Genomic DNA, 21,656 nt, shown 5'->3' on the forward strand with positions numbered 1-21,656 from the left:
AAAGAATGTTTATATATACGTGATCTTTAAAATATCCAAATAAATTTATGATATTTGAAACCTAAAATCTAATATGTATATTAACAATGTACAGTGTCTCTCGTAGTGTTTTATGGATGAGCAAACTAAATATCAAGAGAGCATCTACGGTAGGCCCTCATTTACCCTTTAAATACTCATGTAATCTTCCTTCATCCCTTTAACCTTAAACCTCAAATATCAACCTCTCTCTCTCTCCCCCTGCCTAGAGAGAGAATGGAACAAAATTTACCAATAATTGCCAAGAAAGTATGGAGTTTGGTTCGTGTCATCTTCTTCATGTTGAGGAAAGGCATTTCCAAAATTAAATTCTTCGCTGATTTGAACATGATGATTAACCGTGGCAAGATCGCCGGCAAAGCCTTGCACAACCTTCTTTTCAACCACCACCACAATTGGGTTGCTTCCACCTTCCACCGCCAACCACACCACCTCTCCTTCCCTACGACACCACCAGGCGAATACGAATTCAGCTGCAAAGACACGCCTCCTTACCCACTCTCCCTCTTTTCCACCCACAAGAAACACCAAAACAAACATCACCGCCTGGCAACTCCTCACGCGCCTCCGCCTCCTGATGCCAATGACGACATAATCATCAATGCTGCGGTTATGAAGGCCCTGGAGATGCTGACAAGCACCACCGCGTCGCCGGCACTGCCGGGATTTGGGAAGTCTCCGATGGTTAAGCAGCTGAGGATAACAGACTCACCTTTTCCGTTAAGTAACGGTGACGAAGATGGTCACGTGGATGAGGCTGCTGAGAAGTTCATAATGAGGTTCTATAACGATTTGAAACGGCAAAACTAAACGCCGGTGTAATAAAATGCCATTAGCTAATTTTTCAGGGGTTTACACGAGGCTATAACTTCTGCAATTCTCATTTATATTTCCTTTAATCAATTTTGATAATAAAAATAAATTCGCAATTGCACAAATAGACCAGTCCTGAAAAACGATATAAACTGAGTCCAAAAAAAAAAAAAAAGACGATATCAGGTCCCAAAAAAGACCATACCGTAAAAATGAGTTAGATGTGTGTGTGTGTTTGTGTCTGTGATGATCAATCCAGAGATGCAATGAATATATAACACCGAATGGAAACAAAAAATGAAGAATGAATAGGTAAATCTACGAACGTTGACAATATAAATGGAAAATACAAGTGACTATTTGATATTCAAAAACAATGATCATTTACTTTGGACATGTTTCGCTGCTATTACTTGAAGAAATGGATCCATGGCGTCATAAACTAAATCAGTATTTTATTACAAAAGCATAATGTTGTTCATTTTGATATTCTCAGTTCATCGTCTAGCGAAAGTCCGCAATATGTTTCTTGGTGAAAAAGCTTTCTATGGATCTGTAGTACTTATTTTTCACATGATTTGTATGTAGATATAATTAAGCATCCGTTTAAATTAATTTAGAGTAATTTACACGAATGCTCCATATGGTTTGGGGTAATTTGCACGTTTGGTCCTTAACTTATTTTTTAACTCGGAAGGTCCCTATTGTTTGTTTTTGTTGCGCGTTTGGTCCCTATCTTACCTAAAAAGACTATTTTGCCATTGGTTTTTTAATTTATTTGAATAAACACACATCCAACCACACTTCCATCTCACCTTACCTTACCTTACCTACCGCAGTTTATTTAAATAAATTAAAAAAATCAAAGAAAAAATAATATTTTTAGGTAAAATAGGGACCAAGCGCGCAACAAAAACAAACTGTAGGGACCTTCCGAGTTAAAAAAATAAATTAGGGACCAAACGTGCAAATTACCCAAAACCATATTTTTAGGTATATGAATGCCCTTAGATTTGTCGAATTGTAAAGTACATGTTTTGCATTTTTGTCAAGAAATTGCATGAAAAGTTGGAGTTACTTCTAAAACTCACACTTTTAGGTATGGAGAAGTTAGCTAAAATGACGTACTTAAGAGTATAAATAAGTAAATAGTTTTAGTTTTACACTAGATATTTATAAATGTTAAAGTTTTATACAATTATAAGTATGTAAAAGATTATTATTTGTACAAAGTTACAAGTGTGAACTTTTTTACACGTTTAACAATATACTCCGTATTAATTTTTCCACATTTCCATAACATAATATAAACACAATCATTACAAAAAGTCCCACCTTCCGAACTTTAACTTTTTGTAAGTAGGTTATAGGGGTTAATATGTAATTGATTTCTTCGTCATTAAGGATACAAGGCTTCAATGAGGTAGACAAAAGGTCAAAATTTTGGTAGTTTTAGTTCCACATCAATTTGTACTAAAACTTTGGGGGTAGCAATTTTGATATCCTAACCAAACCTTTTGTTTTCCTTTTGTTTACGGCTAAACTACCCCCTCAAAATTATTTTAGTTCATTTTGAATAAATATATGGGCCGAATGATGTTTATATTTACTGATTTTTTTTTAGAAATGGCGGAATTATATTAAAAATCTCTGCCTAAAAGGCAAAGGCTGGACAAAGAAAAAATAAAGAAAAATTACAAAATGTTGAAAGGACAAACACACCAATCAAACCAAATACAATTTCTATATTTTCCCCTATGTTTACTGATAATCCATGTTTTTGGTCATACCTCGTTGCATTAAAGGTCGAACTGTATTAAAATTTTGAAAGGTCGAACAGATTTGTACGTGGATTTATACATGAATTTCAACGACGATTCGAATTGATGAACTTTTGTTCAGTTATTGTTATGTTTTATTTTTTTAATTGTTATTATGTAGTTTTGAATTAATGAAATCAAATTCATTTTTTGTTAATTTTGATTTTATTTAAATTAATTGTATGTTTCATATATTTATTTTAAAAACATGTAAAAAGACAAAAGTGAAGAAAAATAAGAGGTGATTTCCTTTATGAAAGGAAAGTAAAATAAAAATTGACCCGAGCGCTAATATAGACAGGACAGGAACTATGTTGATTGTTGAGTGGGATAATGACTTAAAAGGGTAACATATTTTTAGGTTTGTATACATTTAGTCATTGACTTTTTTTTGTCCAAATTTTCCCATTGAACTTGTTAAATTGTTCAAAAAACATCCTTATGACCTACTATCGGAGGTTTAGCCGGTTTCCGGCGATCTTGTGAGCTCCGGTGAGACTCCGATCATCTTTTCCGGCGAGTCTCCGACCAAAAACACCAAAAAAGCACATACATAAACAAAAAACACCTAGATTCATGTGTTTTCCTCAAGAAACTCTTCAACCCCTTCAACCCAAATTGAACATCTTCAAGAACAACTAGATCTGAAAAATGAGTTCATCAAAAATGTTTTTCAGATTTGTGTATGTTTGTTAGATCTGAACAAAAATTCTCCAACCCTTCAATCAGTATGTATGTGTGGGTTTGTTAGATCAGAAAACACATACACAATCATGTTCATCCCCTCAAATCCTTCGACCCAAAAATCATAAACCCATAAATCCTTCAACCATTTCAACCCAAATCTGACCATCTTCAAGAACAAATAGATTAGAAAAATGAAAACGATGTGTGTGTGTGTGTTCATCTTCTTTTTTATTTGTGTTCTTGAAGGTCTGATGAGCTTTAAGATGAACTCGAGTTAGGGTTTTCAAACCCACTAATCTGGAAAAATGAAAACGAAGGTTAGGGTTTGTTCATGTGTTCATCGTTCGTGTGTTCATCTAAAGAAAAAAAAACTCTTATGTCTTCGAATCTGGAACAAAATTGAAGAACCCATTCAAGGGTTTGCATAAATTTGTTGTTCATTAGAAGAAAATCGAGCCTCTTTCTTTCTGCTCACAAAAAGAAAATCAAACATGTGTTTTTGAACATCTTCTTCCTAGATTTCGATTTTGAAAGCATGTGTGAGTTCTTGAAAAAAATCGATGTGTTCTTGAACAAAAAACGATGTGAGTGTGTGTGTTCATCGTGTTCATCTTCTTCACAGAAATCAAACGATCTCCAGAAGTGTTCGTGTGTATGTGTTCTTGCTCAAACACCAGATCTGGGTTTATTGAAGTGATTTTCAGATCTGTGTGTGTTCTTGCTCGATTTTTGGAACAACATACCTGCACTGATCTGATGTGTATGTGTGTGTTCATCACATATCTTGAGTTCATGAGAAATGGATAAGAAAGAGAGAGGGGAGAATAGAAGCGTTGAATCTGAAATAGATCTGATGTGTATGTATGTGTGTTTATTTTCGCCGGAAAAATCATGAACACCGGAGACTCACCGGAGGTGTCAAATACGCCATAAACCGGCTATACCTCCGATAGCAGGTCATAAGGATGTTATTTAAACAGTTTAACAAGTTTAATGGGAAAATGTGGACAAAAAAAAAAGTCAGTGACTAAATGTGTACGAATCAAAAAATAAGTTACCCTTTTAAGTCATTATCCCTTGTTGAGTAGTTGAGTACACTATTTGAAGTTTTGAGCTAATAATTTTCTCGCATGCCCGGGAAATTTTGATTTTTGATATTTGGATCGCACTTTATTACTATGAATATCAACCCCCCTTTACGCAATACTTTTGTCAAACAAAGACATAAAGCTTAAGTCCTAACACGTGATGAATAAAGTTCATATATATGGGCACAAGGCATATCAATTATCAACACTTTTCTAACTAGAGTACCTAAGTTTCGAAAGAAGTCTAAGATATTTTAAAAGAACACGACCCTTTGTAACAGCTATAAGTAATAGAAAGCAACAATAAGCCGAAACGATTTTTAACACTTAAGATGGGCCGGTAAATATTAACCTGCCAACTCAACCCAACCCTTAAACCCATTAAAATTTAATATATATTTAATTATTATTATTATTATTTAATATTTTGATTATAGTGTTTTATTAATATTTATGTTTATAAATAAATGCAATCGTAGTTCCCATCTCTAATCTTGGTGTCGGCAACACTATACACTTCAAACCACATTTTTCAATCACGGCTCACACTGCTCAACCACAAATTATCGAGCTCAAAAAACATAAATTGGTCAATCTGATACACACTCATTTATCTAACAAGTTGAGTTATTAATAATATCAATTCATTTAATTAAACATGTTGGATTGGATTGTGTTGATATATCAGCTCATTTAATAGATAAATTGAACCGTTCAAACACTACACACTTTAGACCTTACTTTTCAATCAAATATCGCACAACTCAACCACAAGTTATCGAGCTTGAAATACATAACTCGGTCAACACGATACATACTTATTTATCTAACAGGTTGGGTTGAATTGTAAATATAACTCATTTAAGTAAACATATTTCATTGGATTGGATTGATTCCCATTTAATAAATGAATTGAACTCGAATCCAACCCAAATCCATCCAACCTGTAATTTTAATTTTCAACTAGTAAATTACTGATTATATAAATAGGTCAACATAAGGTTTATTCACTAAACTAAGTAAAATGGAAGTTGAATAACCATGTTCATTTTTAGAATTATCACTAAATAATCGTGTATTGTGTTAAAAATTATGAAATATTAATAATTTTGTGAAATTTGTGTATGACGTGTTACCACTAATAACACTTAATTTGTCATGTATTGAAAAGGTATATTATAAAATTGGTCCATGTGCTTCATATTAGTGATGAAAGTGGGTCCAAATCCAGTCCGATGAACCCGGAAAACCAGAACCGATTAACAGGATTTTATAGGATCGGAAACCGAACCGGTATATAGGAGCCGGTTCCGGATACGGTACCAGGCAAAGTGAGTCTAGAACTGGAAAATTCGGAAACGTCAAAATGGGTAGGGTTGAACCGGGTAAAGTGGCTCTAGAACCAAAAAAAACTCAGGAAAACCGGAATTTTTTGGTAATTACTTAGTGGGTTGAACTTTGAAAAATTTCAGTTTTGATATCCTAACATTGAAAAAAAACTCGCCCAACATGCATAACGGGTCTCACTTAACGGACCTCGCCCAACACACACACACACACACATACACACGCACACACACACACACATATATATATATATATATATATATATATATATATATATATATATATATATATATATATATATATATATATATATATATATATAACTTTTGGGGCTTGTTAATACATCCACGTGCATATAAAGATCACTGAAAACGATTCTGGTACGAATAAGTTATGATTGGTTGAAGTTGGAATGAAATATATATATATATATATATATATATATATATATATATATATTATATATATATATTTCATTCCAACTTCAACCAATCATAACTTATTCGTACCAACATCGTTTTCAGTGATCTTTATATGCACGTGGATGTATTAACAAGCCCCAAAAGTTATATACAATTACTTTTGACTTAAAGCATACCGAACTTAATTCGTTAACACATGAAAAGAGTCCAAATTATCACTTTTTCCCATTCTACCCTTTGGTTCCAAAGCACAATTTAAGGTATTAAATCACTTAATCAACATTATCAACATCTAATAAGGTTTAAACTTTATTCCATTGAAGCCTAAAACCTTTACTCGATCAAGTTACGGTCCTCTATCCTGAAGTTAGAAACATCCCAAACTTAGATGTTACGATATTCAAAAGAAAAACTTCATCAGTGCAAATAAGCATCATTGGTACACACATATTAATTAAGCCATATGCAATCAAATCAAAAACCAATACATATGATATTAAAATAAAAAAAACTCATAACACTATAATATATATATATATATATATATATATATATATATATATATATATATATATATATATAACACCCCATTTTTACCGTAGCTGTAGATTGTAATAAAATACGAAATAAAAATATATTTCTTTTGAGCCAAAATAATTGGCATAGACACGTAGGAAACGTCGATACAATTTCTGTAGATATATAGAACGCATAAATCTGACTTCGTATAAAGAAGTTATGATTCTTCGAAGTTTCGCGATTTAACCAACACGGATCTGTGTATCGTAAAAAGGAAATTTTAGATAGGTTGCTTATTAGCCTAAACAATCTAAACGAAAGTCGTAATAATCATAAAACCGAATGCGTGCCTATAGAGAATGTCCAAATATGACTTTGTGAGAGGAAGTTATGGTTTTTCCAAGTTTCAGCACAGCAGTGTGCGACACAGAAACCGAAATCAACATCAGTCAATTGTTAGGAAAAACAATATAAATGAGAGTTGAAGATATCATCGATATGATTTCGTTAATATAAAGACAATCGAGAACGGAATCCGTATAAGGAAGTTATGAATTTTACACAGTCGTTAGCAGTATAATCTTCGTAGACTGTTAAATTTAAGATCGGTCGAGAATTATCCGACAGAGTCTAAATGAAATTTGTAGATCTCATCGAGACGATTATGTGGATATAAAGAACATTGAAAATGGAACTCGTATGAGAGATATGATTTTTAGAAGAAGCAGTGATTTTACCTAACTAAGGCGACGTGGCACCACCCAACATCTGCCACGTGTTCGCTTCTAAGGGCACCATTACCGACCAAGCTGGTGTGCGGAGCACAGGTGGCCTGTGCGCGGCGCATAGACCAGAATTCCTACCTATAAATATCTTTTCATGCTTCATTCATTCCCCACACCTCCCCAATCATTTTCTCTCGATAATCTCTTGATACTAGCCTGTTTTTCCCTTAGTTTCTGGTCTTTCGGCAAACCCCTGTAACCCCTGATTGCCCGACAGGTAGTAGCTCTCGAGTAGAAGCTCTGCCAGTATAATTTTTCAGACTTTTGTCCAGGAAGTCTCTATAATCTAAATTACACATACCCCTATTTTAGTGTAATTTATATTTATATTCATAGTCGTTGTTACAAATCTATAAATAAGATTTATCAGTCATTCCATGTCTTTATACTGATTGATCTACTTACGGGAGAGGTGTCTAGAATGGTCACGTTGGCTTGGTTGTTGGATTTCAAAAAGGCTATATGTTGAAATGATTATGCCTCCCAACTGTCCTACCTAGCTGATCCTCATTTGATAGAACTATCGGTATTCCTTGGGATAAGTGATAGGTCTAGCCTACATTACCAGATTCCCATAGAAACTAATAAGCTATAGTAATATAGGTTAATCATCGTTGGAGTGTTGCTCGTCAATCGAATTGCCAGCTTAATTGTTTATTCCTTGAGAAACTGTCCAAGTGAGTTCTTCTCACTATAATGTATACTCCAATATGTATCCTCTATATGTTTAGATATAGTTACCCTGTAGTATGCACTTAGGCAGTTAGACTAGGATAGTTAGTGGCCTGTTATGTGGATTGTTACTATATGTAAGTTGTTATATATATATATATATATATATATATATATATATATATATATATATATATATATATGTTTTGGTTAAAAAAATTACACAAGTGAAACTCAACCAAATTGTATGAGAGGTTGTAATGTTCAGAATAAACAAGTACAAAGTGACGATCAAAGTGACACAAGTGTTTTACAAGGAAAGCCCTTGATCCTTGCTATGATCTCTAGCACAAAACATTAGGAGGTGATAATGATCACCTTCCTTGATGATTTTATTGATTGAAAATGTTGATTACATAGATGAAATGTGTAAATGTATGTATAAGTATCCTATATGAGCTAATCGTGTGTGTACTGTGATGAATACATGTGTTATTTATAGTCTAAAGCTAATAACAAGAAGTCTGATAATTATGGGATCCTTCGAGAATCAGCATATGAACGTTGTTTGACTTGGCATTCCGGGTCTTTTGTCTGGCCAAGATGATTCTTCATTGAGAATAAGTCTTTAGCCGACTATTTCTGCACATGTGAGAAAAATAAAGAAGCTTATAACCGTTATAAATGTTAGGAAAGTAAATGATAATAATGAGGATCCTTAAGTATGTTTAAGGATCCTGAGGCTTTAAGGATCCTGGATGTGATTATGGGATCATGGCTGTAACATCCGGATTCCCAGGTATCTTATTTTAAGTATTTTCGTTAAATTTTATAGAGGGACTCGGCGAGTAGGCGATCAGACTCGCCGAGTGGAATCGCATATTGCCAGCCTGGATTAATGAATGGACTCGGCGAGTCCATGCGTGGACTCGGCGAGTCCGCGCTGTTAAATGAAGCCCTAATTTTCGGGGCTTGTTCCCTATTTAAAGGCCCTTATGGTCGTCATTTGAGGCCACCTTGTTCCAGAGAAACCCTAGAGAGAGTGAGGAAAGGCTTGAGTGCAAGAAAGGGCTTATAATCTTCATTTTTGGGGTGATTTTGTTAGAGAAAGAAGAGAGGATCCATCTAGAGCAAGAAGGGAGCTTGGTTTGGAGCTGTTCATCTTGAGAGTTCATCTTTGGAGGTATAATTCCTTCTATTTCGTGTTGATATGATAGATTGCATGATTTTAGGGTTTTTATCTCCCCTTTTTATAAGATCTAAGGAGTATGAGGTCCCCTTTGTGTTGATGATATCAGATCTGGACCTTGAGAGGTCCATAGAGTCACTACCCTCTAGCTTTTTGCAAGCAAGTAAGCAATTGGAGACTAGGTTGCCATTTCTAGAGTTATTTCCCCATTTGAGGCTTGATATGGGTTGCATGCACGTAAAGGTTGCACCTTTACGTGACTTTTGAGTGTTAGATGGATGGATCTACTGTTTGGTGAAGCAGATCTAACCTCAAGAGATCTTTTGAGAGTTTTCATGGAAGGAACTCGCCGAGTCCATAAGGGACTCGACGAGTCGAGTCGGGTTGCCCCGAGACTCGCGACCTGTGACGACCCGGGGAGCATAGGGTTGACTCAGCGAGTCAAGAGAGGACCAGGGGCGAAGAGGGCAGGCGTGTACTCGCCGAGTCACTCTAGTGCACTCGGCGAGTCCGGTCAATGCTGACCGTTGGCTTTGTTGACTATTAGGGTTTAGTCAGTGTTTTGACTTATGAGTCACTAGAGGGGTAAGATGGTCTTTTACCCTTCTTAGAGGATTTATAGAGAGGGGCTGGCCTAGCCTTTAGAAGTTGTATTAATTAGAGTAACTATTTTGTGAATAGGCGAAGGCTAGTGCAGTATTTCAGAGTTCGAGGTTTACCGAGTTACCCGAGGTGAGTCTTCTCACTATACTTTACCTAGAGTGGTAATTAGAGTTATGTGACAGAGTATCTTGTATGCTATTTATGTGATTGTGATACACTGCATTATTTCTATGTGATTCATGCCGTGTATGTTCCAGAGTTTACAGAGTTAGAACCGGAAGGTTCACAGAGTCAGGACCAGAGAGTCCACAGAGTTAGGACCAGAGGGTCCACAGAGTTAGGGCCAGTGGGCCCACAGAGTTATAGCCTCGAGTGGCTAATATGTGTTATATGTGGTATTTTGGGGAACTTACTAAGCTTTGTGCTTACCGTGTTATGTGTTATGTGTTATGTGTTTCAGGTTTTTCTTACGATCGCGGGACGGCACCGGCTTGATTGTACACACCAGAGAAAGAGTTATATTTTGAGGATCCTGGATTATTAATGGAGTTGTGCTTGTAATTCGAATAAACGAGATTTCTATACAAAATGTTATGAAAAGTATGCGATTTTAAAATGAAAAATCTGTTTGAAAATTTACGGTGTTACAATGGCCTTAACAATTGCCCCCAAATTATTCCTACAAATTATTTGAGGTTAGTTTATCAATATTTAAAGGTATAATTTAAAAAAGAGATAAGATTTTAAACTTTAACGGATAGAGTAATTTGAATTTCAACGGTTAAATTTCTAACCGTTGGAATAGGTCACATCAACCTTTTACGTCTTCGTGATTCCTGCATAAATAGAACACCCATCCTTTCAGTTCTACCTTACTCTTTTAGCTCTCATTTCCGACGTTCATCGAATACTATTTGAAGGTACTTTTCTCGTTTCCTTTTCTTTTCGTCCCTATTCAGTTCCGATTATGGGCAAGGAAGCAACTCAATCTCGTGCAAAGATCATTGCTATACCCGATGATGATTTCACAGATCATAAGATCTTGTCTTATGAGGAAACTTGTACCTTCACCGATGATGACATTGAGATGTTGAATTCGTCTGGAACTTTTCCTGCTGGCACTGTCTTTAGGGCTTTTGATGCTAGGATTCAGCTTGATTTCGTTTCTTCTACTTGGCTTTGTCTTCTAGAGTATCCTTTCACCCTAGGGCTTTCTTACCCCTTCTCCAAAATAATTTCTGAATTTTTTGAAATCATAAAAATCTCGTACATTCAAGTCATGCCAAAAATTTGGAGGATCCTCTATTGGATTGATAATTTGAATCGCTCCAGTGATCTTTCCATTGGAATAAATGAGCTAGCCTACGTTTATGATCTTACGACTTTTGGGAACTCTCGTTTCCTGTTGAAGGTCAAAACTGATAGATTTCCCCTTGTTTTGAAGTACAAGCATAACAATGGTGCTTGGAAAGGAAAATATTTTTTTGTGAAACGCGACTCCATTCCTGACGGGAATCTCTTACCTCAGTCCTGGGTTAAAAAGGGTATGATTTCATATTTACACTAAGGATCGCGACATTCACACCTCTTATGTTGCTTGATTTTTTGCAGCTTTCAAGTTCAACGAGCTAGTTCCTCCCGTTGGTGACATAGAGGGCAGAATCAAAATCTTTTTCACTTTGTCTGAATCAAAGAGGTCATTCAAACTCAGCCAATTCAATGAATAAAGTTCATCTACCATTGTATCCATGTCGAAAGGTAAGGATCCTAAGTTCTTCTTCTTCTTTATCGTACGGAGGATCCTGACTTCTTATGCTTTTTATTGTTATGCTTAGGATCCAAGAGTACCCGTTCTGGTGCCCACTTCACCCTTGATGATTTGGATACCGCAATGTCCAGTGGTCAACTAGTGGTGAAGATAGAGAAGACCTTGCCTTCCATTCCAATCATGAGAGCCCCCGTAGATTTAACCGTGAAAACTCTGGGATCCAAGAAGAGAAAGAATATAAGCTTCGCTAAGTTGAGTTTGGAAAATCTTGGGGCAGAAGATGCACTTTGGAAGTTGGTTTCCTTTTATCAGGCTGTAAGAACAAATATCCCTTTCCCTTTGCACTTTTACCCTTTCCTATTTCTTATGTCTTTCTTGTTTCAGGTCTCCGACCACGTTTCTGCTGAGTTGAGGATCCAGGTTGAAAGTGTTGGATTAGTGTCTAAGCTCGTAACTATATTTGGTAAGTACTTGACCCGGTTGTGCATGGTCCTTTGGGTTGCCTTCACCAAAGCAACTAGATAAGATGATTTATGAAGAGAGAGGTTATTATGGTTTATTAATATATTATGAGAATAATATATTAAAGGAGAAATCATATAGTTTAATTAATATTAGACAAGAATTAATTAAGAATTAATTTTGTGGCTAAAAGACATTAATTAAATAAAGGGGACTAAAACTGTCAATTGTGTGATAGTTGAATATTGGGCTGAGAAGCCTTATGGATTAGGCATGGACGAAATTAAGGATGTGTCCATCTTAATTTCAGCCATAGAGGCCTTATTCCAGAAGTTTCCTTGGACTGCTTAAGGCCTAAGCTATCCATTAGGGGTTTGACTGAAACCCTAGCAACACAAGTATAAATAGACCCCTAGGGCATCAGTTTTCGGCCACTGAAAACCCCTAGGGGTTTGAGGGATTCGGATGCGCCTTCGGGTAAATCTGGACTCAAACTGAGGATTTGAGAAAAATTTTCAAAGAAATGATTTTTCTAAAGCGAGCAAGAGTTTCTAAAAGAATACGAGTTGGAACAGTGTGTACAATCAGCCAGAGCCCGAACGGTGATTTCCCAAAATACCCTTACGTTTGTATTATGAGATATTTATGAGATATGCTATGAGATATTGTGATATAGGCTAGGTATTTCATATGTTAGGACTAGAGTGGCCTGATTTGTGATGCCTTAGCCTAGGAGTTATTGTTATCTGTGATGTGCTTTCGAGCATGTGTTGAGTAAGAGTATCCAGCAGTAATCCTCTAGAGATGGATTTGAGTAGAGGAGTAATCTAGGAGAGAGACCTAGATGAGCATTTGAGGAGTCTACTGAGAGAGTAGTCAGACGCCCGCGTGGGGTAAAGTTGCCTGAGTTTGGTGGTATCCTTTGAGTATGAGGAGAGCAAGTGGGTAACAGGCTTGGGAAAATTGACCTTGGGAAAATTGACCTTGTAGAGGGTCTTACATCACATCCGGAGTAGGAAAGTTTTGGCCGCCTAAAGGCCTAACTAAAAGTACATACAGTACAAGATAGTTTCATAGAAAATGCCACATAGGACATAGATAGGAAAAACGATTCCTTTTTAACAGGGAAGGAAAGTAAGGCACCTACTATTGGCGGCGGTCATCCCCCTGGTGAACCCTTAGTTCAGCCAGTTGCCGCTCCATATCAAGCATGTGCCTTTCGTACACCCTCTGGCGTACTCGGAGTTCTATGACTCCGGCTCGTGTTTCAGCCAGTGCTTGCAGCAGGGTTTCATGATCTTTCTCAGATCTTTCACGAGTGTGCTCAAGGCGATTGGTGCGGATTGTATGCATTCTTGCATTTGCATCAACCTCTGCGATACGATGGAGAGCTGTTCTGCCCTGAATCTCGTCTCGGGCAACTCTACGGACCAGAATTGGAAGAATTCTGTATGCCGAGCTTCCTTCGCTTATGTTGTAGAAGCTTCGGTCTCCATTAAACGGCATAGGTTGGTCTTGCTCTTCGCTCCAAGTTTCCAAGCACTCTACCCAAGGAGGCGTCGGGCCTTGAAAAGCCGGACGAGGGTTAGGAGTTGGAACAAGAGCCATCGGGGGTAGGTTCTCCACTTCAGGTTCGGAGTCAGAACCATCAGCAAAGCCTTCAGCTTGGTGACCATCCATAGGGATTGGGTGATCATTCTCTGGCTCCTCTCCGAGCCATCCAGTATTGCCGTGGTTAGGGTAGTACGGGTCGTCGTGGGGATGGAAATCCAGCCATGATATCTACGCGAGAAAAGGGAGTATAAGAAATAACTAAGTAGACGTACTAATTAGATAATTATAAGATGATCTTTATCAGATACTTCAATACTTGTTTATTGCATACTAGTTATATGTATTTGGGACAGGATAGACCTTCGAATAAGCGACCCTAACTCTAAGTCCACAACCCAACGAGGAACAGGAAGTAAAGCAAAGATCCACAGATTCTAAGTCTATGACGTCCTGGGTACATATAATTTTAATGTATCCACTAAGCAATTATTGACCTATTGATAAAAATCTATTTAGTTCTCAGATAAGTAATTATAGTAACACCAAATACCCCTATGGTATTTCATTGTGGTAGTGTTGGTAAGTTTTTAGACTTGTTGCCACATCACAACCATTCTTGGGAATATGCTAATCACTCCTCGGACCAGCATAGTTGATCAGGCTATGCCATTCCCAGGACTGACCATACATCCCCAGGCTTACTTGTGATGTTCAACAATCGTAATACTTTTGTTCTTGTCGTTGTGACACTGATTTTAGTATGAATGCAGGCACGTATACTTCATTAAATATTTTATTATTCAAAAGTATTAACTCTTGGTGAGAGTGTTTTAATCCCATTGTATTTATAGTTAGTATATCTTTTATGGGTTGATATACTTAATTCACTATAAACAATGCTCTGATACCAATCTGTCACACCCCCAAACCAAGGATGGCGGAAACGTCCGGGGATGGAGGACTTCATGTATAGTATCACAACAACGAGTATAATAGTGCTCAAAGTAAAAACAACCATCATAAATATAATTGAAAGGGTTACACCAAAGTATATGTTTACATGATTCGAATCAATTACATTATGATGACAAAATGAACTATTTGACGATTTATCGTCCCATCCTCAAAATGCTGTTGGTTTTCCTGTTTCACTGATTTCCTGAGAATACAAGTAGTTTTGAAAAAGTGTCAACAATTAAGTTGGTGAGTTCATAAGAGTTTTGTTTGAGGAAGAAACCATTTTCCTTGTAAAAGCGATATAGTTTAATTTCCAGAAAATCCAATATTTTCTTATAAAAGTTATGTGGTCCTAACTCCCAGGACCGAAAGTAAGCAAGTATTTTCCATACTTAAAGATATAAAAGCGATTTTAAAACGGCATAAAATCCTTTTTAATTTGAGGAAAATCCCGTAAACTTCATGTGTTGTTAACACCCTATGTGAGTCGCTATAACCATACTATGACCATGAACCTGCCACGACGTTTCTCAGGCGTCGAAAAAGATAATGACACTTGTCACCTCAGACCTGCCGGTCTAGCTGTAGCTAGCAGCTCAGATGTGGTTTGTCAAACCAATATAGATCTATACACAACTATCACGTTCTCCCTACAAGAGACTCTGATTATAACTACCAGGAATTTTAACCTGTACTCTAGGAGTACTAAGAGGAATGTCTCACAATTTACGTTAACAAGTTTACGTGTGGTGTGCGTGAGTGTAAAACCTTTTTCTGTGGGAATAAAACCTTCCGAACTATGTTTGTTATGTTAATGGAATCATAAACTATACCTATTATAGTTACTAGTAATGTACGAGTATAATCGGAAGTATACCTTTGCTACCCAAAGGTACTGAATTGACTGATGGAACTTTTATGACTATATATGTATACGTGATATATAACTGATATTTAGACGACCTTCGGACGGATAACCGATACCCATCAAACCACATCCCAACGAGGAAAAGGAAACAAGGCGAGCTAGCCGTTCTAAGTCCTTTAAACATTACTTATATAACTATACATATGTAGGCATGTATTTAACAATATAAAAGTATAAAAGAAGTTTTGTAAAACCTTTGAAAAGTTTAATAACTAAGAAGAGATGACTTGATGTCAGTTTATACACTTTGCTCAACATAATACAAAGTGTTATGAAAGTTATAAGCTGTTAACTAGTTTTTAAGCTTTCTGCACTGTTTTAGAAAAATAATACGAGATCGAAAACTAGATCCGTAAATTCCGAGAGTTCATAAAACGTGTCTAGTTTATTCATAATTTTTATTATGATTTTTAGAAGTCTTTAACTTGTGTTAAAATGTTCATATTCACAGACTGGTCCGGATTTGTTTCTGAAATGATAGACAGTTTTGTAAAAATCACCATAAATCGTAGAAAAATCTTATGGTGATGTGCAAGTAGTCATTTTAAAGGTATGAATCTGAACTATTTGCACCTAATACAGTTTTGAAAACTAAAATGTTTAAGTTGACCAAAATAGTCCGTGAATGTAGTTGAACTTTTCTGATGAAGGCTGGTAAATGAGTTTAGTTGTATTCTTGGTGTTTTAACTTGTATTCCCCCCCCCCCCCCTTAAAACTTAAGAAAACATGAAAAGATAGGGGTATGAACTCACCTTGAGTGATTTTAGTAGTTGGATGATGGAGAAAATAAGTGTTCAACTCAAGAACACTTAGATGATGCTTGAAGATTTGAAGATCTAACACAAATATGACGATATTTGTGTAAGCAATCTATGATTTGGAGTAGAAGGAAGTGTAATAATCATAAGGAGGATGAATTATACTTACCAAGAGTGTAAGAAAGCTTGATGATCAGCCTTGGAATCCCGAAATTGAGGGAGAAAGTTAGAGAGAAAAAGCTGAGTTTGATCTTTGGTGAAATGAGAGCAAGTGAGTGAGAATGAGGAGAGAGGATGAGTGTCCAGCTCTAAGAACGTGGGAATAACTTGTGAGAGAGAGAGAAAAAGTACAAAGAAGTGACAAGGTATGGTGGGGAGGTGTGTGGGTTAGTCATGGAGTGGGTGTGGTGGTTGCTTGTGTCATAAATCAAAGATAAGTCAACACTCCACCTCTTGTACTTCACCCACTAAATCTTGGTTAAGATTTATCCCCAAAAACGTGATTAATTAATAAATATGGGGTTTTATATGTTAAAATATGATTTTGGGTGAAAACCCCACGTTAAAATGATGAAAAACGGGTTTAAAATGAAATCGTAGTCGAAAATCAGGAAAAACTTGGCTTTCTGCGAGACCTCTCGGTCCTAGCCGAGGTTCGGTCCCTTCTGGACATGGAGCAAAGGTAGGAGAGTTCTGCCCGAAGGTGGCTTCGGTTCATCATGCGAGGTTCGAGCCCGAAAGGACCTTCGGGTTCGGGTCATGTTCTCGGTTCGGTCCTCAGCAGTGTTCGATTCTCAGTAGGGGTTTCGCTTCCTAGGTGCTTTAGGTCTAAGAGGGTTCGACCCTATAAAGGGGGTTTCGGGTCTTTTGGGGTATTTTACCTGTTCTAACCCCGTTTTAAGCGGTTTTTGACCCGGTTAAGGGTCGGGATGGCCCGAAAGACTATAAAAAGTTAAAGGAACTTTTGAGAGAGATTTGGGAGAGATTTCACATACTTAGAGAGATTTGGGAGAGATTTGAGAGAGATTCTAAATAGAGATAGATAGAGTGAAAACGATTGAGAGAGACTTCTTTTGTGACCTTTTTGAGTGTTTGGCTTCGCAACGCAAGGTTCTTACACTCTGTTAAGCCTTGTTATGAATGTTATACGCTCTCGAGGGATATGGAATAATGTTTTATCGAGTAGAGTCATCACTTACTCTGATTAGGGTTTAGAATTTCCGAACACGTGAAAACTCTAAGTGATGATTTGTATGAGGATTGCGAGTTGTACAATAAGAAACATAATGGAAACCCTAATGTACAATGGTTAGATAAGTTGACCGATTTGACTTGTTGACTTTAGTTGACTTTGACTTGGCCAAAAATTGACGGTTGTCACAATAGCAGATCGAGAGGTGGCCACATGGTTCGAGTACCATGACCCGTGACGGTTAGTGTTACTGATTCTACCAGTTTTCCGTTGAAATTGGTTAGACTGAGATCAGATGTGAAAGAGTATGGGGCCAGAGGGCCATGATGAACGAGTTGTAGTGGAGCATCCCTTGAGAGGGAAATCGAGTTAGCTCCGAGGGATTTTTGGTAAGATGGCAGATGAAGTCGCAAGGCTCAAGGATGAATAGAGATGGCAGTTATGGAGGATTGCGGCATGAGTTGAGAAATCAGCCGATAGTGGAGATGTCACCTTATGTGACATGGATGGTGTTATTTCCGTTTCCTGTGGGAAACATAAGAGGTGTTGAGAATTCGGTTTCCGAGCTTGGGGGTAGAACCCTGCGGGTTAGCATTGATGGCGACCTTCCATCAGAGTATTTGGGCAGTATGTCTGCCGAGAGGTAATGTTAGAGCAAGAGCAGGTTGTCAGCAGGGACTAAGATGGTTAAGGACCAGGATACACCCTATTTGAGCATAGTAGGGTCTGTGTTAGCTGCAGCAACGGACGGTCAAGAAGAGTATATCGGAGCAATGGCTCTTAGTGTCTATGATGGGTATCGAGTATGGAAATGAGGTCTCTGCTCTTATGATAACTCACGTGATGGGACGTCAGTTGAGGATTCGAGGATGAGGAGTATGTTAGTTCATTATTTTCAGACAGAGAGTCAGGGTTACTACTGGACAGTTGAGAGGTCTGGTAGTGGGATGGCGCGAGATTCTGAATGACTAGAGGCAGTAATGATGAGAAGCTTCTGAGGATTCCATCTGAGATTGGGGTATTTGGAGTTGTTTGATCTCCATCGGGGAGATCATCGAGCATTGCGTATCACCTTCCAATAGTAGGTGCGATGTTATTGGTAAAAATAGTATGTGGGTTAGATTGTTGGCGAACCAATTGGTGATGGTTAGAACCCTGAGTGGGGGAGAACCGGGTACTTTTGAGGAGATCCGAGATTTGTTCAAGAGCGCTTAGAGAACTGGATAGAGAGGCCTGCGGTGCGGATTCCTAAGACCAGGGTTTTTGGCAGTCAAGGAGAGGTGCAGAGTGAAATAGTGCACGTGGCACGTGTTTGGGAAAGGAAGGGTGTCTCCACGACAAGTGGCCGTTGGTCGGAGACCTTGTGGTGGTTAGGAATCCTTCAAGGCTAAAATGGTGAATTCGAGGTGGTTGGCTTGTGAGGTTAGTTCGGCGGTTGAGAATTTCTGGTTCAGAGTATGGGCTATTATATGCAGTATGGGAACGGAAGAAGTTGATTGGGAAACCAACTTCAGGGTCGTTATGAGTATTCTTGCATAAGTTTTGAGCATTAGAGGGGGAAGTTTCGGATTGTCATCTTCGTGTGCTGAGTCGTTGGCAATTTCTCCGTGTTCTAATTTGGGAGATGGAGTATTCTGGGGTACGAGAAAAAGACTGGTTACGAGATTCCGAGGAAGCAATGCGGTATCTGAGTATGATGCCATGAGTATGAGATCGGCGGTAGAGTCAGGACACTGCGAGGCGTTGTGATGATATTCCGGGGTATCCGAGTTTAATGTCCTAAATCTAAGATTATTTTGAGTTTTGAGTTTGAGATGATGAGTGGTGTATCAAGTGTCTATGGTTCTGGTGGGGGCCCTTCAGCTAATTGACATCAATTGGATTTATTTGAGAATCTGAATTGCAGCGAGAAAAAGAGGTTTTGTCACAACGGTGGTCGTCCGAAGTAGTGATGCTTAGCCTGGAGGGGTGTGTGTACCTATCTATACTAGGTCGTAGAGCATGAGTTAATGATCGCAGTGTGGTGTCAACCTAAGGATGAGATTGTGAAGCGGTAAGAGTAAGTGCGGTAAGACTGCTGGGAGCTGCAGTTTCAATGAGTCAGTGAGAGATTGTGGTGATGCTGCGGGGAGCCGTAGTACTCACTATTCAGTGAGAGGTTGTGGTGATGCTGCGGGGAGCCGTAGTACTCACTATTCAGTGAGAGGTTGTGGTGATGCTGCGGGGAGCCGTAGTACTCACTAGTCAGCGAGAGGGTGTTGTGATACTGCGGGGAACCGTAGTACTCACTAGTCTGCGAGAGGGTGTTGTGATACTGCGGGGAGCCGTAGTACTCACTAGTCAGTAAGAGGGTGTCATGGTGCGGCAGGAAGCCGCGTTATCTGTCGATCAGAGCATGACGCAGGAGAGTTCTTGGGCTTGAGTAGCCTTATTGGATTGAGTATTCGGGAGCCTGGGGGCCAGATCAGGAAAGAGACGGAGGTCTCTATATTTGTCGGGAGTCGTTATTTTCTGAAATGAGTAGTGGTTGTCGCAACCAAAGGGAAGTGGATAAGTGAGGAACGCATGGGTTGCGGGTCATGAGTCATGAGTTGAGTGCATCATTGGGACGAGTGGTTCCAATTCTGGATTGGACCAGACTCTCGATATTGAGTTTGACTCTAGTGGTGCATTGAGTAGGCAAAATGAGACTCCGGATTCTGAGATGGGTTCCATTTTGAGGAATATTGTTTGTCATCAGATGTTTTGGACCGGAGTGGGTCAGTTTGTTGGTAAGGGAGGTACCGCGAGGCGCTCGTATCTAGGGAGTAGTGTTCGACGGGGGTCGAGGGTGAAACAATTTTATAGGATTGTGGAATTCGTTGGGGGTAAAGAGAACTTCGTGACTTGGGTGTCACTGGGTCGAGATAGTTGTGATGAGAAGGAAGTCAGTAAGACATTTCGGGATATGTTATGGGTGACCCTTGGAGGTTCAACTGTGGAGTCAGAAGTTGACCTAGTGCTCAGTATTAAAAAGGGGTATGAAGAACGAAGTTGGGACTTGTGATTGTGATGTCTGAGGACACTTCTGAGCGAGCCTGGTTATTCTCTTGTGTCTGAAGGGCAGGGTGTGGAGGATTCTTTGATGGGTTCTGATAGCAGTTTAGTGTATGATCCCTGGTGGGGTGTGGACCCTTCCGTTTCTTGGGGCGTGATTTGGATCATTAGCATGTTGATATGAGTGAGCGGTAGCCGATTGTTGGATTTGGTCTTGTGAGAATCAGAGGATCAGTGAGTTGTCAGGGTTTGATATTCGAGGAGCGAATATCATGGTGATCGCTTGAGTAGGCGGTCTGGCGGCGGGTCAGGCCACTGGAGCTTCCGGATAGTGGGAAGGAGTATATTAGTGACGGAAGAGTTGGTAGTGGTGCCTCTGGACGATATTCAGGTGGATGCGGGCCTGAATTATGCGGAGAGGCCAATCGCGATTCGGGATCGGAAGATCAAGGTTCTGAGGAACAAGGAGGTGTCACTGGTGCAGGTCCAGTGGCAACATCGGAAGGGGTCCGAGCTGACCTGGGAGCTGGAGTCGGAGATGCGGGAGCAGCATCCAGAGCTGTTTATCGAGCAGGACTTTGAGGGCGAAGTATGATTCTAGTGGGGGAGAATTGTAACATCCGGATTCCCAGGTATCTTATTTTAAGTATTTTCGTTAAATTTTATAGAGGAACTCGGCGAGTAGGCGATCAGACTCGCCGAGTGGAATCGCATATTGCCAGCCTGGATTAATGAATGGACTCGGCGAGTCCATGCGTGGACTCGGCGAGTCCGCGCTGTTAAATGAAGCCCTAATTTTCGGGGCTTGTTCCCTATTTAAAGGCCCTTATGGTCGTCATTTGAGGCCACCTTGTTCCAGAGAAACCCTAGAGAGAGTGAGGAAAGGCTTGAGTGCAAGAAAGGGCTTATAATCTTCATTTTTGGGGTGATTTTGTTAGAGAAAGAAGAGAGGATCCATCTAGAGCAAGAAGGGAGCTTGGTTTGGAGCTGTTCATCTTGAGAGTTCATCTTTGGAG

At 38.7% G+C, this 21,656-nt stretch overlaps 1 protein-coding gene across 1 annotated transcript; it reads left to right on the top strand.

Annotated features, from left to right (window-relative positions):
• The first annotated feature begins 255 nt into the window (after positions 1–255).
• Positions 256–849, top strand: LOC145114791 (uncharacterized). Its single transcript, XM_079050877.1, has one exon. It carries the CDS (start codon positions 256–258, stop codon positions 847–849), a length of 594 nt encoding a protein of 197 aa, XP_078907003.1.
• Positions 850–21,656: the final 20,807 nt, after the last annotated feature.

This window comes from Lactuca virosa, chromosome 1, assembly GCF_052849685.1.
Source record: "Lactuca virosa cultivar CGN04683 chromosome 1, Lactuca_virosa_CGN04683_v6, whole genome shotgun sequence".
Lineage (NCBI taxonomy): Eukaryota > Viridiplantae > Streptophyta > Magnoliopsida > Asterales > Asteraceae > Lactuca > Lactuca virosa.